Source organism: Mustela nigripes, chromosome 8 (assembly GCF_022355385.1).
Source record: "Mustela nigripes isolate SB6536 chromosome 8, MUSNIG.SB6536, whole genome shotgun sequence".
Lineage (NCBI taxonomy): Eukaryota > Metazoa > Chordata > Mammalia > Carnivora > Mustelidae > Mustela > Mustela nigripes.
In genome coordinates this window covers 7445659-7471330 of record NC_081564.1, presented here as the reverse complement: position 1 = coordinate 7471330, position 25672 = coordinate 7445659, and the positions used below count along the sequence as shown (strand labels likewise).

Sequence of the window (25672 nt, the reverse complement as noted above, 5' to 3'; positions counted from 1 at the left end):
GGGTGGAGAGATGCGAGTGTTGGATATGAGACAATGACAGAAGGTAGAGAATTGTGAAAGCTGGGTGATGGATACATGGAAGTTCATCACAAACTTCTATTTATTTAATATATGTTTGAAAATTTCCAGAATAAGAAATAGCTTAGTGTGGCAAGTTGCTAACCAACTTTGCAAAAAGACTCACATGGTCTTCCATGAGCTTTTAATCTTAAAAATAATTTTTTTGAAGAGTTATTTACTTACCTGATAGAGAGATCAAGATCGAGGAGAGAGACAGAGGGAGAGGGAGACACTTAAGCAGACTTGGTGCTGATCGAGGAGCCTGATCCCATGGCCCTGGGATCATGACCTGAGCTGAAATCAAGAACTAGGATCTCAGGGTCCTGGGATTGAGCCTGGCTTTGGGCTCTCTGCTCAGCAGGGAGTCTGCTTCCTCCCTCTCTGCATCCCCACCTTGCTTGTGATCTCTGTCTGTCAAATAAATAAATAAAGATCACTTAAAAAATAGTACAAGTTAATAGTTTTTAAAAAAAATATTTACAGAGTTTTGCAACTATCACCATGGATGATTTTATGAAGTTTTGTTTGTTTATTTTATTTTATTATTTTTTAAAATATAAGCTCTGTATTCATTTTGGGGCTTGAACTCACAACCTGGAGATCAAGAGTTGCATGATCCACTGACGGAGCCAGCCAGGCACCCCCACCACAGTTACTTTAAAATTTTTTCCATCACCCCAAATAGAAATTGCCCATAGCACTCACTTCCTTTCTCCCTAACCCCCTCAACTTCTGGCAACTACTACTCTGCTTCCTGTCTCTCTGTATTTACCTATCATGGACATTTCATACAAGAGGAACCAACAATATGTGATCTTCTGTGACTGGCTTCTTTCACTTAGCATCATTTTTTTTTTTAAGATTTTATTTATTTACTTGACATACAGAGGTCACAAGTAGGCAGAGAGGCAGGCAGAGAGAGAGGGGGAAGCAGATTCCCCGCTGAGCAGAGAACCTATGTGGGGCTCAATCCTAGGACCCTGAGACCATGACCCGAGCTGAAGGCAGAGGCCCCAACCCACTGAGCCGCCCAGGAGCCCCTCACTTAGCATCATTTATTTCAAGGTACATCCCATGTTGCAGCATGTATCAGTCCCTCATTCCTATTTTGGCTAAATAATCTGTTGTATAGATAAACCACATGAAAAAATATTTTATTTGTTTGTCAGAGAAAGAGAGCACAAGCAGGGGGAGTAGCAGGCAGAGGGAGAAGCAGGCTCCCTGCTGAGCAAGAGCCTGAGGGCTCTGGGACCATGACCTGAGCCAAAGGCAGATGCTCCACCACTGAGCTACCCAGGCATCCTGATAAACCACATTTGCTTAAAAGATTTTATTTATTTATTTATTTATTTATTTGAGAAAGAGAGCACAAGCAGGAGGAGGGTCAGAGGGAAAGGGAGAGGGACAAGCAGACTCCCTGCTGAGTGTGCCCAATGTAGGACTCAATTCCAGGACCACAAGATCACGACTTGAGCCAAAGTCAGATGCTTCACCAACTGAGCCACTGAGGCGCCCCTAGATAAACCACATTTTTAATCCATTCATCAAATAATAGATATGTATAATATTTCACTTTTTGGCTGTTATGATTATGCTGCTATGAACATTCATGTATTATGAATTGTGTAAGACTGTTGAATCACAGACCTGTACCCCTGAAACAAATAATACATTGTATGTTAATTTAAAAAATTCATGTATAAGGGGTTTTGCTGTTATTGGTCATTGTTATTGTTGTTTTGTGGGCATGTTTTTATCTCTCCTGGGTTTATACATAGGACTGGAATTGATGGGTCATATAGTTAACTCTATGTTTAGCACTTTCAGGAACCGCCAGATTGTTTTCCAAAGAAGCTGTACCATTTTGCAGTCCCACCGGCAATATACTCAGGTTCCAATTTTTCCACATCCTCACAACACTATTATCTCTTTGATTTTAGCCATCCCAGTGGGTGTGAAGTGGTATCTCTTTGTGGCTTTGATTTGCATTTCCCTGACGGCTAATGAAGTTGAGTATCTTTTCACACACTTTTTTTTTTTTTAAAGATTTTATTTATTTATTTGACACAGAGAGAAATCACAAGTAGGCAGAAAGGCAGACAGAGAGAGAGAGGGAATCAGACTCCCTGCTGAGCAGAGAGCCCCATGCTGGTGTGTGTGTGGGGGGTGGGTGTCCTTCGTAGGACCCTGGGATCATGACCTGAGCAGAAGGCAGAGGCTTAACCTTCGGAGCTACCCAGGTGCCCCTTCACCTGCTTATTCTTTAACTTTGAGGCAAGCCTGCAGCTTCCTTTTCTTAGTTGGGAGAATTACAGCTTTGTTCCACCTGCAAGTTTTTATTGAGTATCTTTGTGCCTAGATCATTAGAAGAATAAATTAATACTCTTTCTCAATGGAGCTCAGCTACTGCTCCAACATGGTGAATGAAAGTCTTTCTTTGCATTTTTTTTTTCCCAAGGAAGAAAATTCAGGAGTATATTATAAGAAGTTAAACATTAAGTACGCCAAAATGTAACCTAAAAAATTAGTATTCTTGCAGCCGAAGGAAGCGAAGTCCCTTTGTTTTATTTAATCTGACATAGTGCATATAAGTAAACCTATTAAAAAGAAACAGAACAGTCTTAGGTCCTACGAGAGGTGAGTGAATGGACATCTTCATGTCTCTTTCTTTAAATACTGGTGGATTTAAGAGGGGAGACGTAGTAAAGCAAAACCAACTGAGTGTCATCCAGTCGGGCTGAAGAAATCGATACTTTATTTTACCATCTCAATTTTTTCTGATCACATAAAGTCAGTTCCAAGGGCTCATCCGAATCCCCTCGTCGTGTCAGGATTAGGATTTGGTTATTTTGAACGTCGCTCTAAAAGGGCAGCTGGGATTTGAGAACCGTTGGTTTAAGTGTTTTCAATAAAAGCTTGTTATTAGAGCCGCGTCTTCTTAGAGTGCGTAGCTTGCCGCTGCTCACCCGACCCTCCAGAGAGGAGACCTAAGGTCATTACCGAGTGTGAGCGGATTGAACAGCTCGGAGGAAATCCGAGGCCCGGTTCTGACGGCTATTTAAAAAAAAAAAAAGAAAGAAAGAAAGAAAAGAATAAAACCTTCAAACCAACCGGGGTTTTCAAATTTACCACGCCCCTTCCTGCCTTCATTGCCCTGGAAACTTGACCACCTAACCTGAAAGCTAAATCTCCAGCATACGGGTTCCTCAAGGAACGCCGACTCCTACTTCAGCGACCCAACCAAGAAACCAGTCCCTGCGGGCGCCTCCCGCCACGCCCAGGCCCGCCCATCACCGCTCTGGATGGAATGGAGTCTTCCTCCGCCTACCCGGCAGCCCAAAGGCCCCGCCCCATTCCCTCCTTTTCATTGGCTCTGGTGACCAGCCCCCAGAGCGTTGGCTTCGGATTGGCCGCCGCGCCCGCCGCTCGGCGATCTTCCCGGGCGCGAGGCGGGCGTGACTACGCCCCTACGTCGGGACGCTCGGTCGCCGCGGGAGGTGCCGTAATCGCCGCCCAGAAGGCAGGAGGGCGGCTGTTCGAGGAGCTGCTATGGTGCTTAGTTCCCCGGTAGAGCCGACCGAGACGCGGCGGTCGCGGCCATGAAGGTGAGGGGCCGGTGGGGCCGGGCAGTTCCTCCTCGCCTCTCCTAACTGGCCGGGGAGCCTGAAGTGCCTTCCTTTAGCCTCAGCGGTTCTCCCCTCAGGCACTCGGAGAGCTCCGCTGGGGGACGTCCCGGGCCGGCATCCGGGCCCTGACCAGCCCAGAGCGGAGATCCTGGTCTCCAGGACCTCTCCAGCTCCCACAGCGGCTCCCTTCAGCGAGCCTGAGGAGGGGGGAGAGGCCGGGCGGCCCCCCGCGCTCAAGCCTGGTGGGCCCGTCTTTGCTCTTGGCCCTTCCGCTTCCTCGGGGGCTTCAAGCAGACCCCCTGGTTCCCGCCTCAGCTCTCCATCCCTTTGCCCACAGCGTGCCCTCTCCCGCCCCGAGTCCTTGAACTAACCCAAATGTCGGGAACACTACGGGACTGTCGCAGGACGGAGACTGCAGGACGAAGGGACGAAGAGTAGTGCGGGGAGTCGTGAGGCTGGGGCTAGGCTAACAGGTTAGAAATGCCTCCGGGCGGGGAGCCCACCCTTCTGAAGGATTTCTGCGTAGGCTTGTTATTGGGGCCGTGACCTAGAGCGCTAGCAAACTAGACGTGTCTCCATCGCCACTAGGTACGCAGCAAGTAATTTGACAGCTTGAGTTCTTCAAGGTGGGTGTGAGAGCGTGGGAGCACCAGTGAGTGAGAAGTTTAAGAAAAGGGGGAAGGGGGGGAGATTCTGGCCTACTTTTGGGAGCTGATTTTCTCAACTTGATCTCGGAGTTCTAAAGAGCTCTGTGTACGACAATCAATTCAGGTATTGATTCATCATCGGCTGAACTCAAACCAAGTGGGGTGAGTCGTCAAGTGATACTCTTTCAGACCCAGACGATTTCTTTCATCCCTGTGAAGAGGCGTGTTTGTTGCGGGTAAGGGAACTAACAGAGTGAACTGCTAGCTTAAAACTACCCTCACAGAGCCTCAGAAATTTGCTGTGGAAGATTGACAGGGAGTGCCAAGTGGCTAGAGAAATTCAGCAGATATTTTCTCGAAGAGTTCCTTTGTGTTAGTGAGAGGGAGACTTGCCAAGTTGGAGTAATTGAAAATGCGATCTCACCTTTTAGGAGTGTGCCAATCAAGAGAAGAGACTTTCTCAGGTAACCATGTTACAAAGCAGAATATGACATTAGGTATCAAAAGCAAAATGCTAAAGAGCAAAAAAGGATATTTCTGGCCTCAGTAAACAAGATTTTTGGAAATAGGAAACTTTTTGAACTGTGTGTTAAAGTATGAAGATACTAGATATTAACATATCTAAAACTAGCTTTCTTTGCTGCAAACCATCTTCTTGCTGTGTTAAGATTCAGAAACAAAACAGGGATCTTTATATATATCTTTATATGTATACAGACACATATATGTATGCATATATATACATATGGCCTCAAAGAATGTCAGTATCCTGTTTAGTATTAACTTTGTGACCCATCAATGAAGTAGGTGTAGAAAGAGGAAAGTATTGACAGGTCCAGTGTTGAAATTAAAAAATATTTTTTTTTTGTTTTAAGGATTTTATTTATTTACTTGCAGAGGGAGTCTCAGGCAGAGGCAGAAGCAGACTCCCCACCGAGCAAGGTGCCCCATGTGGGATTCCATCCCAGGACCCTGGGATCATGACCTAAGCCACCCATGCATCTCCAGTGTTGAAATTTTTAATCAAGTTCTTTAAAATCAATTTATGTGGAAGACTGTGCTTTCTGAGTTGACATTTTAGAAAAAAAGTTTGGTGGTAGTTGAAAATGTAGAAAAGGTAACATACTTTATGAAGCAAAAAATAGACACCAGTCTGTGCAAGAGGACTATTACGAAGATAGCTGCTTTTCATTTATGTTTTTATGGAAAGTGGATTCCTGAAATACAGGATTTGTGCTATTGTTTATTTTTAATTTTTTTTTTTTTAATTTGACAGAGAGATCACAAGTAGGCAGAGAGGCAGGTAGGCAGAGAGAGTGGGGAAGCAGGCTCCCTGCTGAGCAGAGACCCCCCACCCCCCTCGCTGCACTCCCCATGTGGGGCTTGATCCCAGGACCCTGGGATCATGACCTGAGCAGAAGTCAGAGGCTTTAACCCACTGAGCCACCCAGATACCCCTATTGTTTATTATTTAACTTTGTTTAAAATTGAAATTAATTGTGGACATGCTCATCTGTAGATTTCTGGGCAGGGTCAGTGATTCCTGATGCCATGGAATCCTAACATGTGAAGTTCACTGAAGCAATCACTTCTTTCAGGGGAATTAAAATTACTTTTGAGAGTTAAACAATCAGAAAATTATATCTTGGGGTGCCTGGGTGGCTCAGTGAGTTAAGCCTCTGCCTTCAGCTCAGGTCATGATCTCAGGGTTCTGGGATCAAGCTCTTCATCTGGCTCTCAGCTCAGCGGGGAGCCTGCTTCCCCCTCTCCTTCTGCCTGCCTCTCTGCCTACTTGTGATCTCTCTCAAATAAATAAAATCTTAAAAAAAAAAAAGAAAATTACATCTTCACTCAACCCCAGGAGTAGCTGATTTTAGTATGTGTAGAATGGGTACTTACTTTCTTCCTTTAACTTGTTTGCCTACAAACTGAGGTTTTGAAGTAAGTTTTGCCTCTCAAAAACTCAAGTAACTGTTTAACCTTAGAATAGCATCTAATTAATTCCCTCTAAGGGGTTTTAAAAACCCAAATTGGTGTCCTATATTGATTTAACCCTCCTTCGTGTTTTTCCATATTTATATTGAGCACACCCCTGATTGTACTAATCATGTTCATTCTTTCAAGTTCAAAATAAAAATTAAGGAGAAAGAAATCTGTTGGATATAATTTCCTTGGCGGTGTTTTTGTTTTTTGTTTTTTGTTTTTCTCTGAAAGGTGGGGGAGTGGTGCTAAGGATCAGGTATACTATTTAAAAACAAAACAAAACCCAAATAAGAGGAAGGTAATATTTATGATCTCCAGAACACCTTACTCTAAAAATCCATCTACCAGTTTGGCCAAATTTCCTACCAAAAAATATGCATTTTTAAGATCAACATCTGTTTTTGCAGCCTGCTTAATGTCCAGATTGTAGGAGAGAAAGAATTTACGATGTAGAATTTCCTCGTTTGTGGTATATGGTCTGATTATTTGGTAATGTAAAAGGTAGAGTTTTTTGCAAATTTTATTTCAGTTGAGGCAGCAGTTTCAATAAGAGATGCTTTCACATTTTAAGGAGAATATTCTTCTCGAGTGGCTGTAAATAGGGACACTTGGGTGGCTCAGTCATTAAGCGCCTGCCTTCAGCTCAGGTCATGATCCCAGGGTCCTGGGATCGAGCCCCCACATGAGGCTCCCTGCTCAGCAGGAAGCCTACTTCTCCTCCTACTCCCCCTGCTTGTACTCCCTCTCTTGCTGTCTCTGTCAAATCAACAAAATCTTAAAAAAAAAAAAAAAAAAAAAAAGTGGCTCTAAATAGGTTAAACGTTTTTTATAATTATCTCAATTTCTCAACTGTTTCTTCTGCTTTGCTTTGTTTCTTTTGTTATTCCTAAGTTCTGTAGGAAAGTTTAAACTAATTGAAATTTCAACTTTATTTTTTAAAATTTATTTTTTTCTATCACTGGTGCTAAGGTTTGAAACATCTTTTCATGTTGCTTAACACAAGGACATTGACTTTTAGCAAACAAAGTTGTTTGGAATTGAAAATAACACATGGTGAGTGAATTCTCCAAGGAAGCTTTCATTATTGGAAGAACTGAATTCCTGCCTGGTTCTAGAAGCTTCATACAACATCCAAGAAAATTAATACTCTTGAATTTGAAATTTGGAGGTTTTTCTTTAAGGTAGCTGTATATGGTATTATATTTAATTTAGAGTTATGACAAGCAACTCTTAGGAGATGGCATTATTATTATTGCTCTTTACCTTTTTTTTTTTTTTAAGATTTTATTTATTTATTTGACAGGAGAAATCACAAGTAGTTGGAGAGGCAGGCAGAGAGAGAGAGAGGAGGAAGCAGGCTCCCTGCTGAGCAGAGAGCCCGATGCGGGACTCGATCCCAGGACCCTGAGATCATGACCTGAGCTGAAGGCAGCGGCTTAACCCACTGAGCCACCCAGGCGCTCCTCTTTACCTATTTTAATCAAAGGAAATAACATAGGGGCACCTAGCTGGCTCAGTAGAGCATGTGACTCTTAGAGTCGTGAGTTCTCCACCCCCATATTGGGTGGAGAGCTTACTTAAAAAAAAAAAAGTATTAGAATATGATCATTAGTTTTCTGCTGTTTTCAAATCCATGAACTTTCTCATTGATTGTCATTTAATCTTCATGGAAACCGGCATGGCTTTTTCTTTTTTTTTAACAGATTTTATTTATCCATTTTTGAGAGTATGGGCACACAAGCGCACAGGCAGAGGGAGCAGCAGGCAGAGAGCAGGGACCCCAACATGGGGCTCTGTTGGAGGATCCTGGGATCATGACCTGAGGTGAAGGCAGACACTTAACCAACCAACTGAGCCACCCAGGTTCCCCAGCATGGCTTTTCTTACTCATTCTAGTTTGCCTGGTTATTATAATATTTGGTGGAATTATTAAAAGGGATCACATCCTGATGTGGTTTAGAATAGGATTCAAAATTTGTAGCAAACTTTTAAAAATTGAGCGTTTTGGAATTATCCCCCCCCCCCCCCAATAGGGATTCTAAAAGCACCTGGGTGGCTCAGTGGGTTAAGCCTCTGCCTTCAGTTCAGGTCATGATCTCAGGGTCCTGGGATCGAGCCCCTCATTGAGCAGGGAGCCTGTTCCCCCCTCTCTGCCTGCTTCTCTGCCTACTGTGATCGCTGTCTCTGTGTCAAATAAATAAATAAAATCTTAAAAAATAAAGCATATTAGATCACACACAAACACACACACCTACACAAAAAGATGGTTGAACCTTGAGGCCATTTGAAAACTGGCACTGTGCCAGAGTGATGCTTGGTTATCATTCTTGCAAAGAAACAACACATTTTCTCTTGGTTTTGTTGACTAAGATGGTGATTCAGAATGGACTTATGTTGTGTGAATCTGACCGAGGAATCTGAGAGAGTGCTTGTAATATTGGTGGTGTATCATGGAAACAAATGTCACAGCAGTGGAAACTCAGTCCCACTCGCACGCAAATTGTTTAGGCTTGTGAATATATTCCCTTCCCTCCTTTATATTCCTGCAGAGGGGAGAGACTTTCTGATTCATCCTCTAGGAAGAAACAATATAGGACAAACACTTTCAGCCTTTATGCTATCAGAGAAAGAAGAGAAATATGTTGCTGAGTGTTAGTATAGGAGCCAAACAGCACTTTCTGGGACCTACTCAGGTCTGTCTTCCTATGGGGTGATAGCATTCTGGTCAACTCCATGCTAAGCTTCTGTTGGTCAGTTTTGCTGGTTACTGGTCTGTTATCAGGACTGATGGGCTATAGAGCTAAAGGTATGCTTTCACATTTAAACTACTGTTTGCATTATTTCTTAATTGGTTTCAAACTGGGAGTACAAAAAAAGGTAGTTACTGCCCCCCTATGATCTTGGTGCACTGGCTTTGGAAAAAACACAAGAACTGGCATTGGATCCCAGAATAACTTGAGGACATCTAGGTGTCTGGGCCAGACTGGACAGGAAGCTTTAGAATTTGATTTTTTACCATGGGCCATGTGTGCTTTTAATGTGATACCTTGTTCTGACTAATACAAGCCAGGCAGGCCATGTCCCGTAATTATTCAAGAGCAATTTTGGCCTACGGTGGTATGTAGGAAATTAGATTATGAAAATCCATTTATTTTTCACTAGTCATTGGTGGGTAGAAAATAAACTGCAAACCACTAAGTTCCCTGAGTTAGTTTTGTGCCAGGCATAGGTAGATGGTTGCCTTATTCAGTTATTCTCCATTTTTGAACTACATTTATGGTCAAGGAAGGAAACGTAGCCATCTTTACAGATTGTTCTTTCCAATCTCTTAGATTCATGTGGTTTAGCCCGTCAAGTCCTGCTGTCAGCCATGGTTCCAAGTAGGATTTAGAATTGTTAGTCACATAAGCCCAGATCATTACTGTAGTTTTTAGAGATCCAAACTTTGGTTTTGGATCACTCATGGAAAGGGTGTAGCTTTTTTTTTTAATCACACAAAGGTCACCATACCTTGTGCTTGGAATCAGGGCAGGGAAACAACTCAATTTACTACAAATTTAGAAGCCAAAGGGCAGTGCCTTCTGCACTGTCTAAGGAATTAGGTTTGCCCAGAAAATCTAGGAGGAAATGGAATAGTTTGGAAAGTGTTTCAATCTTACCACCAGAAGGTGAGCAGAGAGTGAGTAAAAGACAAAAGAAGGGAATGCAGGCTGCTTAAACTGGTGGAAGGTCTTTTTTTTTTTTTTTTTTTTAAAGATTTATTTATTTATTTGACAGAGAGAGATTACAAGTAGGCAGAGAGGCAGGCAGAGAGAGAGGAGGAAGCAGGCTCCCTGCTGAGCAGAGAGCCCAATGCGGGACTCGATCCCAGGACCCTGAGATCATGACCTGAGCCGAAGGCAGCGGCTTAACCCACTGAGCCACCCAGGCGCCCCAACTGGTGGAAGGTCTTAAAGCATGGGAAAGACAGAGGGAAGGAACCTGAACCCGGGTCTCTAAAACTTTTAAAGGGAAGATGCAAAAGGGGAAAAGCTTTTTGGCTATTACCTTACAAGATCTGGTAACTGGGCTCCAAGGAAATAGAGGCAGAGTCAGGAGCTCAGAGGATCAGCTGGCAGGTTCCCTCTCCACACCCCCTTGAAGATCCCACATTCAGTAAACTTTTGGGTCAGTGCTCTCTGAAATAGTTTCCTAATTGCTTTAATAGATTCTGTCACTTGAAATTTGGGACTGTCATGTCAAGTAGTAACAAAATTTGGACAGTTGAGAAGGGAAAGATTGGTATAGGACACTTCAAGCATTCTTATTAAGTGAATGTGAAGGTGATGGTTGTGAGGTAGGGATACCTGTGCCCTGAGGGGACATGCAGAAAACATTTAGGAAATTGGGACTTGACAGGGAAGTGCTAGAAGATGAAACCTACTAAAGGGGTGGCAGAGAGATGGAGCCCTACCAGACCTAGTGAGAGCCCTCTTCTGAGTGGATTCTTCAACTTGGAGATGAAGGACAAAAATAGTTTGAATGATGGTGGGTTTTGTCCCAGAAATCACTGTCTTTCCTAGGATCAGAGATATCACACAAAACATGTAGAGGAATAAGTTAGGAAATAAAAAGTTAAGGCCCAAAAGCAAAGAGTAAATAAAATGAGGGAATAAATGAAAAATGAAGGAAGGTACCAATTTCAGCAAAAGTTCCAGGCTAATATGTGGAAAGGAACTAATTTAAGCAAAAGTTCCAGGCCAATATGTGGAAAGGAACTAATTTAAGAAACCATGAGATGGTTAGAAACTCAGCCAAACCTTTCTTTTCTTTCTTTCTTTTTTTTTTTTTTTAAAGATTTTATTTATTTAGTTGACAGAGATCACAAGTAGGCAGAGAGGGAGGCAGAGAGAAAGGAGGAAGCAGGCTCCCTGCTGAGCAGAGAGCCCGATGCGGTCAGTCCCAGGACCCTGGGATCATAACCTGAGCTGAAGGCAGAGGCTTTAATGCACTGAGCCACCCAGACGCCCACAGCCAAGCCTTTCTGAAGGGATTAGGGGAGACTATAGAGGGAGAAGCATCACTGGAGACATGACCCACTCCTATGGGGAAAAATTGTCGACAGGTTGTGGGGAGCGTTTGGCTAACGTCTTGCTCCTGGAACTCTAAGAGGAACAGGAAGTAACCACAGCCCCTTCTAATCGGCATTCTGCTGAGTGGTCTTCAGCTAAAACCATGTAGGCAGGAAGAGGGCACCTAAACCGAGCGGTTGTTCACCCTTTAACCTTCACTGTAATACAAATCACTTGCGGAACTTTAAAAAAAAATTCTGGGGACACCCAACTGGCTCACTCTGTGGAGTATGTGGACTCTTGGTCTCGGGATTGTGAGTTTGAGCCCCATGTTGGGGGTGGCAATTCCTTAAAAAAAAAAATCTGATGCCTCAGGCTATATACCCCAGACCAGTTAGGTCAGTGTATCTGGGGTGGGACCCAGGCATCAGGATTTCTTAAGGCTCCCTTGTTGAGGCCAACCATGACTTTGTGAGCCACTTCACAGGCCTGTGTAATTTCCTATCAAGAGACCTTGACAGAAGCTGCTGTGGTACCTGAAAATACTTGCTCCCAAGCAGTCGGGAAGGCTCAAATCACCAAAGAAATCACTTTCATTTTAACACTGGGTTGCCAGAAAACAAGAGGCTTAGCAGGGAATGGAATGGATTTTTAAAAATATGCTGGATGTGGGGGGCGCCTGGGTGGCTCAGTGGGTTAAGCCACTGCCTTCGGCTCAGGTCATGATCCCAGGGTCCTGGGATCGAGCCCCGCATCGGGCTCTCTGCTCAGCAGGGAGCCTGCTTCCTCCTCTCTCTCTCTGCCTGCCTCTCTGCCTACTTGTGATCTCTCTCTGTCAAATAAATAAATAAATTCTTAAAAAAAAATAAATAAAAATAAAATATGTGGGGCGCCTGGGTGGCTCAGTGGGTTAAGCCGCTGCCTTCGGCTCGGGTCATGATCCCAGGGTCCTGGGATCGAGCCCCACATCGGGCTCTCTGCTCAGCAGGGAGCCTGCTTCCCTCTCTCTCTCTGCCTGCCTCTCCATCTACTTGTGATTTCTCTCTGTCAAATAAATAAATAGAATCTTTAATTTAAAAAAAAAAAAAATAAAATAAAATATGCTGGATGTGAAAGAAAGGTACTTCAAATAAAACTAGTGACTGGAGCTTCCACAATTTCAAATTTCTGAACTTAGAAGAAGACTGGGGTGTTGCAAACGCTGTCATTAGAGGGTAACAGTACACATACGTAGGTTTACCCGTGAGTGTGATGTTAAGAGTATTTTCATATTGGGAGATTTTGTCTAAGTTCACAGATCTAATGAAGCTGAGACCTAGGTCTTTTCATGTGTTTCCTCTTTCCCTTTGCTATGGTCTTTGGCTGAGTTATGCCAAATATTAGGTTGTAGCAACATGTTTTTGCCTGGGACAACACTTTAGGAGTTGGCTTGAGCTTTGTTTTTTATTTTGTAATGAGATGCCCGAAAGAAGATAGGAGTGTTCCTTGTCACTGTTTTTCCTTTCACTGTTTTCACTTCCTTTCCTTCTGAAGAGGAAATTCTCTCCCCTTTATAGAAACAAGGAATGGGATGAAATTGTGACTCTCCAGTATTGATGCCTGTATAGAGATTCTACCTGTTTTCCCAAAATAAATCCTTCTTTTCCCTTTACTAGAGCTGTGAATATTTTCAGCTTAGAGTTTTAATGATTATACTCATTAATAGAGTTTGAAAATGTGTATTCTTCCTTAACTCTCATTGGAAAACTGCTTTCTGGTAGAACGAGCTGTGACAGTGCTGCTTGTAAGTATCATTTGAGATTTCATGCCTGCTGGGCCAGAATCCTTTTTACCTGTAATACTTTCTCGACTAGTCACAATTGGATCTTTCTAGGCGGCATGCAAAATTTGATGTTATATTACCGTAAAAAGGTAATGCAAAGAAACCTGTTAGACAGTTCTTATTAGTCATGGTGATCGAGCTAGATGTTGTAGAAGAAGGGAGTTGTATTCACAAGGAACTTGCAGGTGAGTCCGGGAGGCAGCATCACTGGGAATCAGAAAGGGGATAAAAGCCAACACAGCTTTAGTAGTGTTAGTTTAGGTAGTGTTTACTACCTAGATCAGCAGGAAGCTGAAGCGCACCAAAAACTGCTACTTTAAACTAGAATGAAGAAGAGTTTATTCCAGTGGTAGTTTCTGGAGTTGAGGTGTTTCACCCCCAAAAATGATATGTATAAGTTGAATCCCCCCCACAATGGCAAACTTGAAAACCATTTTTTTTTTAAGTTCCAGTATAATTAACAGTGTTATATTAGTTAGTTTCAGGTGTACTGCAAATTGAATTTTTATTTTATTCTTTAAAGATTTTATTTATTTGACTGAGTGGGAGAGTGTGAACACAATTTGGGGGGGGGGAGGGGGGGCAGAAGGAGAGGGAGAAGCAGGCTCCGACCTGAGCAGGGAGTCTGATTTGGAGAGGGCTCGATTCCAGGACCCCGAGATCATGACCTGAGCCAAGGCAGATGCTTAACCAACTGAGCCACCTAGGTGCCCCACAAATTGAATTTGTAAAAACATTTTCAGTTTTAAGAGCTCACCCTTTTTTTTTTTTAATATTTTTAAGTAATCTCTCTGTCTAACGTGGGGCTCGAACTTATGACCCTGAGATCCAGAGTCACATATTTCCACTGATTGAGTCAGTCAGGCCCTCCAGCAGCTCATCGTTTAAAGTTCTGAGGATGAATCTTTTGCTAAAAGAACACTTAAAAAAAAAAAAGATTTTATTTATTTATTTGACAGGAGAGAAGTGGAGAGAGAGAGCACAAGCAGGTGGAGAGGGAGAGGGAGAAGCAAGCTCCCGGCTGAGCAGGGAGCCTGACTCGGGGATCGATCCCAGGACCCTGGGGACCATGACCAGAGCTGAAGGCAGATGCCCAACGACTGAGCCACCCAGGCGCCCCTAAAAGAACACTTTAAAAAAAAATTAATTTTAAAAGTTTTTATTGAAGTGTAGTCGACATAGAGCATTACCTTAGCTTCAGGTGTGTAATGTAATGACACCTCTGTACGTTATGTGCTCACCGCAAAGAAGAACACCCACTTTAAACGAACTTAATCTGGATTTTCATGCTTTTATGTTTAAACATCATGTCTCTAGAGTCTGAGGTATATATTTATTTAGAGGTGTGAACTATTAATTATAATTTAACCTGACTTTTAAAGGCATCACTGTTTCTCTAGAATTATAGGGTACGAAGCTATGTAATACTCAAGTCAGTGACCCTGAGACTTGAGACAGTTTGAACCCTGTATTGTGGTTTCTTATTGCTTTACCTTCTCCTTCCCCTATATTTAATATAGCATTATGTGTGGGAAGTAGCAAGAATAGCATGAGTCTTCTATAGCATTCTGAATAGCCCTTAAAGGTTGTTTTTAAAAAAAAGTTTCTGAAGAACTTGTTGGACAGAGTAAATGTTTGATAGAGTTAGATACTAAAGTCTGGAACTATGTTGCCATTTTAACTAAATCACATCTCACCTACCTGGACTTCATTACCTATTGCATAATCTAGAGTCTAGAATGTGTTTAAGAATCAGGACAAGGAGTAAAAGCTCACTAGTTCCAAACACTATAGCTCTTATACCTTCGCATGGGAAAGTGCCTTGAGTGCTCACTGAAAATACATTTTCATATGTACTTCTGACCAGCTTGGTTATCCGGTTGCTGAGTCTGCAGTAAAAAAGGAAACTGGTTGCTGGAGGTGAGTATAAGGTGAGCAGTGGTGAGAGACAGGAGGCAAGAGACAAGAGAAAAACAAAGGCAGTACACTAATTTCCAGTCATTTAGTGGGTTGACAAATAGCCCTTACGCCCTGGAAGGTCATTACTGTTATCCAGTCATCAGAAATTATGTTTAGTATTTTCAGTTTGAAAAGATAGGATCACTGCTTTTTAAAAATAGTTTTTTAACATCAAAGTAATGTATTTATAAAGAGCTTGGGCGGTAGAGAAAAACTCAAGAAAATAGATTTTATAGGGGCACCTGGGTGGCTCAGTGGGTTAAAGAAAATAGATTTATAAGAGTTATATTAAACCCTAGAGCTTCAGTGCACATTTTGATGTTTTCCCAGTCACTTTTTCAAAATTAAATTTATATGTGCCATAGTTTATTATGCATGGCTAAAAATGAGAGGACAGACGTTTAATGAAATTAAGTAATTTGAATTTATATTCTGTTTGCTAAGTGATAACTGGGAAAATCTCCCTTAACCTGTAGGACGGTGCTATCTAGTACAGTGATCACCACCAGGTAAAGATTGCCAGGTAGAGTACAGGGTGCTCAGTCAAGTTTGAATTTCAGATAAACAGCAAACAGCTGTGCTGGTGTGCGCATATCCCGCATGTTGCACAGCCTGTATTTCTGTCCAGTTATTTTTCTCTGTGTGCATGTATCTCTGTTTCAGTGTTATGTGGATTTTTTTTTTTTTTTTACAAAATTGGGTTCATATTGTATCTTTTCCTTTTACTTAATGATGTCACAAGTTTCCCCATTTCCAAATACTCTACGAAAAACCAGAAATTACCTTTCCAAAGAGCTTAAAATTTTAGTGCTTCAAAGAATAATCTCAAAACCACAGTGAGATATCCTCTCACACCTATTAGAATGGCTATTATAAAAAAGACAGGAAATAATACGTGTTGGCGAGGCTGTGGAGGAATGGGAACCCTTGTGCACTGTTGGTGGGAATGTAAATTGGTGTAGCCACTGTGGAAAACAGTATGGAGGGTCCTTGAAAAATTGAAAATGGAACTACCATAACCCAACCATTCCATTGGGGTATTTATTTGAAGAATATGAAAACACTGACTCAAAAAGATCTATGCATTCCCTACGTCCACTGCAGCATTATTCACTATAATCAAGATAGGAAAACCCAAGTGTCCCTTGGTGGATGAACGGATAAAAAAGAGGGGGTCGGTGCATGTAACGGAATACTACCCAGCCTTCAAAAAGGAGGAAATCTTGCCATTTGTAGCAACACAGGTGGACCTTGAGGGAATGATGCCAAGTGAAACAAGTCAGGCAAAGAGGGAAGAATACTACATGATCTTACTAATATGTGGAATTTAAAAAACAAACGAACAAAGTCATAAAGCAGATTGCTGGTTACCAGAAGGGAAAGGGATAAGAGGAGGGTAAAATGGCTGAAGGGGCTCAGCCGTATGGTGACGGGTGAGAATTAGACTTGTGATCACCTCGTAGTGTATACGAATGTTGAATTATAATGGACACCTAAAATTCATGAACCAGTTTCATTCCTTAGAAGGATCATCTTAGTTATTTAGGGCAAATGTATTTCTCCAGATCGGCATTCCCTGAGTTCCCAGAGAGCCCAGGTTCCACTCAGGTTTAAATTGTGGTCTTGTGTTCCTTTCCAGGCGGGTGCCACATCTATGTGGGCTTCATGCTGTGGACTGCTGAATGAAGTCATGGGAACAGGAGCTGTCAGAGGCCAGCAGTCAGGATTTGCAGGAGGCACTGGTCCATTCAGATTTGCACCAAACTCTGATTTTTCCGCTTACCCACCAGCACCTACGGAAGGGCCCAATATAGTTTGCAAAGCCTGTGGACTTTCATTTTCAGTCTTTAGAAAGAAGGTAAGTTGGATGAAATGTTATATACAAAAGACATATTACTTAATTATATGTTGAATGCTAACGAATCATTTTTTTTCATTAAAATTACCAAAAATCGTTATTAACCATTTCCCATTCAGAAAAGTACTTAACTGGGGGTGCCTGGGTGTTCAGTCAGTTAGTTAGGTGTCTGCTTTTGGCTTGGGTCATGATCTCCAGGGTCCTGGGATCGAGCCCCACATTGGGCTTCCTGCTCAGTGGTGAGTCTGCATCTCTGTCTCCCTCTGCCCTTACCCCCCCACACACTCATGTTCTTTTTCTCTCTCAAATACATAAATAGTATCCTTAACAAAAAAAAAAAGTACTCAGTTGAAGGGACTGTATTACTGCTCAAATGTTCTGACTGTGTTTCACATGTTGCTCAGGCCTCTTGTCTTCTGAGCTCTGTATACTTTGATTCTTCCTGATGATGCTTATGTTTTGGAACAAGAGATTTAACTAGTCTGCAATTTTGTTCAGAGATGATTTATTATAACTGACCTCAGGTTTCAAGAAATGTATCCCACCAACATTTTTTTTTTTTTTTAGGGAGAGAATGAGTGAGAGAGAACATGAGAGGAGAAAGGGTCAGAGAGAGAAGCAGGCTCCCCACTGAGCAGGGGGACCTGATACCCGGACTTCAGGATCGTGACCTGAGCTGAAGGCAGTTGCTTAACCAACTGAGCCACTCAGGTGCTCCCCTACCCACATTCTCTCTCATTCTTTCTCTTTTTTTTTTTTTTAAAGATTGTATTTATTTGACAGAGCACAAACATGGGGAGTGACAGGCAGAGGGAGAAGCAGGCTCCCTGCTGAGCAAGGAGCCCAAGACTCCATCCCAGGACCGATCCCAGGATCGTGGGATCATGACCTGAGCTGAAGGCAGACTCTCAACCAGCTGAGTCACCCAGGTGCCCCCTACCCACATTCGTAACCGGAAGTGAAGAAATTAGTGAAAGACAACCACTGTGTAGGGATTCAGCATAAAACACTTGGGCTAAAACAGTTATTTTCTCTAAGAAAGTCATTTTTTCTGAGATCCAGTCTCAGAAAATTACGAGGCTGTCTCACAGTCTTTTTTTTTTTTTTTTTTAATTATTATTTTTTTAAGATTTTATTTATTTATTTGACAGAGAGAGATCACAAGTAGGCAGAGAGGCAGGCAGAGAGAGAGAGGAGGAAGCAGGCTCCCTGCTGAGCAGAGAGCCCGACGCGGGACTCGATCCCAGGACCCTGAGATCATGACCTGAGCCGAAGGCAGCGGCTTAACCCACTGAGCCACCCAGGCGCCCTGTCTCACAGTCTTTGATTGTCAGTTCAGTCCTCCTGAGTACGGCAGGAACAAGGTGTTCGCTTGTGGGAACAATGCGGCGATCAGAACGGACCACAGCTTAGTGTCATCTTCGAGCTTTACTAGCGCTGTGGCTCTGAGCGTGATGAAGGCTCAGTTGGATACAGATGACTGTACTAGTGAGATCCTTTGTTTGCTTTGAATGACCTTGAGAGATAATTTGCCCTTCTCTTTCCCTCTGTGGTCTCCCTGCCCCCCCCCCCCACCCCAGCTTCAGCTTCTCTTTCAGTGGGGAAAGTGACATAGGAAAAGAGTAGGAAGAGTTTGTGGTTGTGCTTTCTGCTCCACGTGGTTCAAGTCTTCTCTGTTCTGCTAATTACATGTTTGCGTCAAGGGGTGGAAAGGTTTTAATTCACTAACACAAGAGTGTATGTTTTTCTTAAAGGGCTGTATTTGAACTTCTGTGCATCCAAACTGCTTCAGCAGCGCGTGTTATGATTTTTGTGGCTTTTGGAACACAAAGGTGGCTCTGAGAATAGCCAGGGGCCCTCGGAGACTTCATCAGTTAGAAACTAAAATTGAGGGGCACCTGAGTGGCTCAGTGGGTTAAAGCCTCTGCCTTCAGCTCAGGTCATGATCCCAGGCTCCTGGGATCGAGCCCCGCATCGGGCTCTCTGCTCAGCGGGAGGCCTGCTTCCCTTCCTCTCTCTGCCTGCCTCTCTGCCTACTTGTGATCTCTGTCAAATAAATAAATAAAAATCATTTAAAAAAAAAAAAAAGAAACTAAAATTGAATTTCAGTAGAAGGCAAAAAGAACACTAGTGCTTTCACAGTGGCCTGCGTCTGGCTATCATTAGCTGCTGCTTTTCTTTCTGTTTTCTTTAGCATGTGTGTTGTGACTGCAAGAAGGATTTTTGCTCCGTTTGTTCAGTCTTACAAGAAAATCTCCGTAGATGCTCCACGTGTCACTTACTACAAGAGACGGCCTTTCAGCGCCCTCAGTTAATGCGACTAAAAGTCAAGGATCTCCGGCAGTATCTCATTCTTCGAAACATCCCAATCGATACCTGTCGAGAGAAAGAAGACTTGGTAGATTTGGTTCTCTGCCACCACGGCCTGGGCTCTGAGGATGACCTGGACACGAGCAGCCTGAATTCCTCACGGTCCCAGACTTCTAGCTTTTTTACACATTCATTTTTTTCAAACTATACAGCCCCTTCTGCTACCATGTCTTCATTTCAGGGAGACCTTATGGGTGGAGACCGGACCTTAGGATCTGGGGCACTGGCACAGGTATGAGGGTATAATTATGTCAAGGGCCTGACACTGCTCATTGGCCATATAGGGTGGGACCTTTAGGGCTTCAGAAACCCCTTGGGAGCAGAGGTACCACACGCTGCTGCACACTGTGCGTGCAGGCTCTCCCGCTGTGAGTCTCTGAGCCGAGGTGCTGGGTAGCCCCAAAGTCAGCTGTCTGAAGCTCATCGGTCTCTTGACTCTAGTTACTTCAGTTTCCTCCTAAGTGAAATACTAACTGCTGAAGGAATGACTGTGAAAAGTAGCGTATAAATGTTTGCAAGATTATTTGTCCGTGACCGTGGACACAATAGTATAAGTAAACCTAATGCCCAGTTGGCTTGCTACAGTAAAATTGTTCCAACTTAGATAATGGGAAAAAGCCATCTGAATTCATCAGTGTGATTATCTACTAATTTCAAAGAAATGCCAGGGCAGAATATTGTCCCCGTGCATCAGGGCATCCTGATTGAATAACACACAAGGGCTTGTAATTAATAATTCAGTTTGTATGTATGAATGATTCTGAAATGCAGAATGGATTGTTTTGAACAATTCTCTTCACATTTAATTCTCTTCCCTGAAGAAAGATGTTAAAAGCAGAGGGGAAATCTCGTTGCTTTCCAAATAGTCATAAATTAGAGAAGTTCAGCCTGGGAGTTATATTATTTTCCCAAATGAGATCTGGCATCACAGCCTTGCAAACACAAGACACATCTGACCTTGGTGCCACTTTTGGGTAGATGACCATTCTTGGAAGGTCGGGGTCTTTGGGTGCTGCAACATGGTGCTTCAGACCCAGTGCGGTGGAATATTGGAAATTGGGAACTGACCTAAACTATTGTAGAGCTCTGGTCAAAGTCTGAAGAGAAGGATATGGAAGAAGGTACATAACCCAAGTTGAAGGTCTTCATGAAAAAGAGCACCTCCGATTGTTGAGGAATTGCTAAGAACTAGAACTAGCATCAGCCATCAGCGAGAGGTCTAGAAAGCCTTCTTTGGAATCAGAACGTCTAGGTGCATTGTAGTAGGATTGGTGTCTTTCAGATCGAGTGGGCTGAACTTAGAGCTTTAGCTTCTGTCAGTATCTTCGAGGCTCTGGGTAGACCAGCCTCGCGCAGGGCTCTCGATGACGAAGCAGGGCAGCTGTATACACTGACGGCTTTGGTGTTTCACGATGGGGCCTTTCTCAGGGAGTTAATACTCTGGTCAGGTTTCACACACACACAGGAATTTGGCTTCTGAGATAACTTCACGGAAGGTAAGTTGTTGATGAAACCATGTGGCGCCCAGCTCTTTGGGAGGAGCAGCAGTGCTCCAGGTCCAAGGTCATCATGGAGTACGCCAGGTGCTGGGGTCATTCTTGGGGAGGATCTGGGGGAAGGGTCTTTCTCCAGTGTTGAATATTGACAAACAGGATGAATCCTGTTAGGAAAATAGGATTCCTGACCTAATCCAATCGATATGTGTAGGTACAAAGTGAAATCGCTTCAGCAAACACCGAAGAGGAGGATGAAGAGGATGAGGATGAAGATGATGAGGAGGATGAGGACGAAGAAAACTTGGAGGAGCAGGTGAGTGCGCCTGTAAAGTTCGCTTTCTTGACACACCAGCCGGGCAGGCAGGGAAAGTGCCTATGTGGACTCTTGCTAGATTAGCCCGGGCTGTTTTCTTCTGGTTTGAATGTAGCCTGATAGAGACGGCGCTTGAAGAACTGATGAGTCTGGGAAGAGTGTCCAGTGGCGACGGGAGGGTGAGGGAAGCGTGCGGTTGCCCTCGCTGCGCAAGGTCTGGTTTGCGGGAGCGGAGCTGATGGAAGCCCTCTGTGATCGCAGACGCCTGGGCTCTCTAAGAAGCGAGTAAGAGCTTCGCTCTCTGACCTGTCAAGCCTTGAAGATGTAGAAGGAATGAGCGTGCGCCAGCTGAAGGAAATCCTGGCTCGGAATTTTGTCAACTACTCTGGCTGTTGTGAAAAATGGGAGCTGGTGGAGAAAGTCAACCGGTTATACAAAGAGAATGAAGAAAACCAAAAGTCATGTAGGTTTCCTTTTTCTTTCTTCCCCCTATACTTCTTCAGAGTTTTACAAATTGAACTGTTTCGGTCACAGTGAAGTCACTCACATTTTTTGAGAAAATTACATATCCTTTTATTGAATGAATTGGACGTCTGAATCGGTCGCTGTTAGGTAGTAGGTTTATTATGTGATGTTGGCTCTCAGACCGCCATTGCCACGTGAGTTAGGTCATCATCTGTTCAGTCTGGTTTTCTTGGCCATAATTTGTTAGAACCCTAATGAAATTCCTTGTCTCTGTAAAAATGCATACTTTCCTGCTAATTCTTCTGGCAGGCCAATACTTAGGTTCTCTCAAGTGTAGCTTTTAAATCCTCACTGGAAAAAAAAATTCCCTAGAGGCAAAGAAATGAAGTAGTTCTTAGCATCAGGTATTAGGTTTCTGTGTGAGTTGGGGAAGCTGAAGTTAAGAATTCCTGATCTACGTATTGATGAGGCATGGAGCAGAAGTCCTTAGGGCCAAGCCATAGAGCATTTTATAGGCAAGAAAAAAAGATTTCAGTGGTGTTCAGACTGACAAATATGTTCCTATCTATTTTGTTTGTTTGTTTTGAGAGAGGAGCAGGGCGAGGGGTAAAGGGAGAGGGAAAAGCAGACTCCCTGCTGAGCAGGAAGCCCCACGTGGGTAGATTCCAGGCCCCAGGATCACGGCCTGCATCAAGACACTCAACCGACTGAGCCACCCAGGTGCCCTGTTATGTTACTATCTAAACAGTTCTCCCATCATTAACTTTTTTTTTTTTAAGATTTTATTTATTTATTTGACAGAGAGAGATCACAAGTAGGCAGAGAGGCAGGCAGAGAGAGAGAGAGAGAGAGAGGAGGAAGCAGGCTCCCTGCCGGCAGAGAGCCCGATGCGGGCCTCGACCCTAGGACCCTGAGATCATGACCCGAGCTGAAGGCAGCGGCTTAACCCACTCAGCCACCCAGGCGCCCCCATCATTAACTTTTATCACCTTGAGGTTTTTTTTTTCCCTTCAAATCTGGTTATAATACAGCAATTATTGATAAACACTTATGTCCAGAATATGCAGGAAGTATTTTGGCATATCCATTTCTAAGAGGATACCACAAGGGTAGACACAGGAATCTTAATCCTTGGAGCCTTTCCAGGCTGTGGCTGGGAAACGGTGTTCTGGCGGTGAGGGGAGAGGTCCGTTTGCTTAGTAAGCGTAGAGTGTGTACAACTGTGTGGGGCGCGCACTGGTTGTGCATGGCCATTCCCACCCTCCGGGGGTTTATGGTAGAGGCGGCCAAGACACGCACGTTTGCCAAAGTGCCTTTTTCAGTTACTTCACTGCTTACTCTGTCCCGGGTCCAGTCTCCAGGCCTGTGGAAAACTCCTTTTGTTTTGATCACAGCTGGAATCTTCCCTAGTTTGACTGGCTTCGGGCACTTCTGGTGTGATTCACCCCAGTAGCCTTCCCTAATAGCCTTGACAGACCCTGGCTCCTCTGCTTTCTGCTCAGAGCTTGTAAGAGTTGGAAGGAAACTTCCATGCAGGAGAGGAGACCACAGCTTAGACTCTGGTTTTACTCAGGAGCCCTCCCGTGTCTTCTCTCCTGGCCCATCCGTTGTCTTACCCCCTGAATTCTTTCTCACCAGTCGCCGGTTTGTAAGAACGTCTGGACATGGCATTGTTATTTCTCTTAAATTCAGAGACCGTTGGCCCATCAGGGTTGAATTTCTGTTCTTTCTGACTGAAATCATGACATTCCCATCAGTCCCCTCTACCACCTGTAAAAAGGGACGCCTCCGTGTCTGTAGCTCTAGGACCAAACCTCAGGCCGACATAAACTCTTGAAACTCCTTCAGCACCTTTCTTATTCAGAGCTTGGATCTTTTTAGAACCTAAATCTGGGCCACAGAGCCAGGATGGCCTATCTGCTTACAGTTAGGCAGACTTCAGCTGGCTTCTGAGATCCTTCTAAACTTTCCCCCAAGTACAGGCTACTTGATGTATGACTCTTCAGAACTTTCCTGTCAGTGTAGAGATGAAGCTCTGAAAACTGACTTTTCCCGAGGCCACACAGTTGGGTTGGGAATTCCATTCGTGTGCTCTGAGGCCCAGGTATAGGACAGCCTTGGGTTTCTTCATTTGCACTTACAGAAGTAATCTCTCCTTATCATGTAAACTTTGAGTTACAGCTATAAAATAGAAGTAAGTAGCTAACATTTGTTGGGCCTTTCCTACCTGGCCATAAGCTAAGCATTTCTCATTTCTTCTTCATAAAACTTCATGAAGTGTGGGCATCCTTTTTTTTTTAAGATTTTATTTATTTGTCAGAGCGAGTGAGCGCGAGCACAGGCAGACAGAGTGGAAGGCAGAGTCAGACGGAGAAGCAGGCTCCCTGCGGAGCAAGGAGCCCGATGTGGGACTCGATCCCAGGACGCTGGGATCATGACCTGAGCCGAAGGCAGCTGCTTAACCAACTGAGCCACCCAGGCGTCCCAAGTGTGGGCATCCTTATCACTGCCATTTCTAGTGGAGGGACCAGAAGTGCGGAGAAGCTGGGTTAAGTCTCCTACAGCCCCGGGCTCTGCGGGGCTTAGCGCCCGCCAGGCAGTGCGGTGCCCGCAGCCCAGCTCTCTGTTGCCTTTCAGATGGCGAGCGGCTGCAGCTGCAGGATGAGGAAGATGACCGCCTCTGCCGCATCTGCATGGACGCTGTCATCGACTGCGTCCTGCTCGAGTGCGGGCATATGGTCACCTGCACCAAGTGCGGCAAGCGCATGAGCGAGTGTCCCATCTGCCGGCAGTACGTGGTGCGCGCCGTGCACGTGTTCAAGTCCTGAAGCCCAGGCGCCTCCCAACGGCACACTCGCCCCCAAGCTCCATCCCAGACATTTCAATGTATGGAAGCGACTGGAAACTTAACTGTTCAAAGGCCGAAAACTATTTTTAAAAATTATTTTCACTACTAACTGGGGACAGAAAGCTCCCTCCTAAGTGGTGGTGACGTTGGTCTGTGCCAGCCCGTGGCTGCGCCAGATTCGCAGGTCCCGCGGGGCTCCATCCCGTGTCCGTGGTCGGTGATCGCTGATGGAGTCAGACCGCTTGCGGCGTCAGCTGTTGCTCTCTTTGGAGAACAGTTACCCTGTTCTCTTATTTCTCCTTCATCCTATTTTTAACTTAAACTACTCAGATGTTTGAAACTTCTGTTCTCTTTGGGTGACGTCACTGTCCACAAGTGGCCCACATGTACACACTGAGCAGTGGCCCCTCTGAATGTTCACTTTATTAGTCATGTAGATTTTAAATGCTACTATTTGATGAATGTAAGTTTCCACATTGTTGCTATTTCTGCGTTTAAACATAACTGGGAACAACCGACATTCTGTAGTCAACTTGCCGGGGCCTTAGACTCGACATGTCCGTTTCTGTTCAGGTACAGCTTTTTAGAGCAAGGGCTGCATCTAGCTTCTTTTCGTTAGAGAAGTGTGTTTGTGTTAAGTCCTTTATTAACGTGTAATCAGTTTACACTGTTTTGTATAGTGAAAGTGTATTTTCAGTGCTACCGCTAGCTAATTTGAACTTTAGGAATAAAATTAGATTTTAAGAAATGGTTTTGCTTACATTGTCCTAGTCCGTTCCTAATTCACTTGGGTACAGCACAAATGGGTGTCTGCACCTGGTCTGGCTCCCTTCTTCACAGGAGACGGGGAGCACCTTCAAAGACTTGCAGTGATCTACCTTTGCTGCTGATGTACCAGTAAGCTTAACTACGGACTTGCTGTCTCCTATGACCAGGTATTATGCTGGGTGCTTTCTGCTTCTCTTTAGCATTCTGAAATCGGTTGCCTTGTTTCACAGATGGGAAACCTCTGAGAAATTAAAGAACTTGTCTAAAATCTTAGAAAGTTGCTGGGACACTTGGCCGGCTCAGTCGGAAAAGCATATGACTCTTGATCTCTGGGTCGTGAGTTGAGCCCCACGTTGGGGGTAGGGGTTTCTTAAAACTCGGGTGAATTATTTGGTATGTGACTATC

General features: G+C 44.0%; 1 protein-coding gene across 1 annotated transcript; it reads left to right on the top strand.

The window, feature by feature from the left end:
• Nucleotides 1-3538: 3538 nt before the first annotated feature.
• Nucleotides 3539-25250, top strand: RNF34 (ring finger protein 34). The gene is made up of 6 exons (XM_059408378.1): nt 3539-3665; nt 16788-17006; nt 19201-19608; nt 21084-21185; nt 21447-21648; nt 24288-25250. Exons 1-6 carry the CDS (start codon nt 3660-3662, stop codon nt 24476-24478), a joined length of 1128 nt encoding a protein of 375 aa, XP_059264361.1. The 5' UTR covers nt 3539-3659; the 3' UTR covers nt 24479-25250.
• The last annotated feature ends 422 nt before the right edge of the window (nt 25251-25672 follow it).

Excerpts from the sequence above, each read along its gene's own strand:
- RNF34 (XM_059408378.1), top strand. Across the intron at positions 21,186-21,446 it reads AAGAAAACTTGGAGGAGCAG|ACGCCTGGGCTCTCTAAGAA; the intron begins GTGAGTGCGCCT and ends CTGTGATCGCAG. Across the intron at positions 21,649-24,287 it reads TGAAGAAAACCAAAAGTCAT|ATGGCGAGCGGCTGCAGCTG; the intron begins GTAGGTTTCCTT and ends GTTGCCTTTCAG.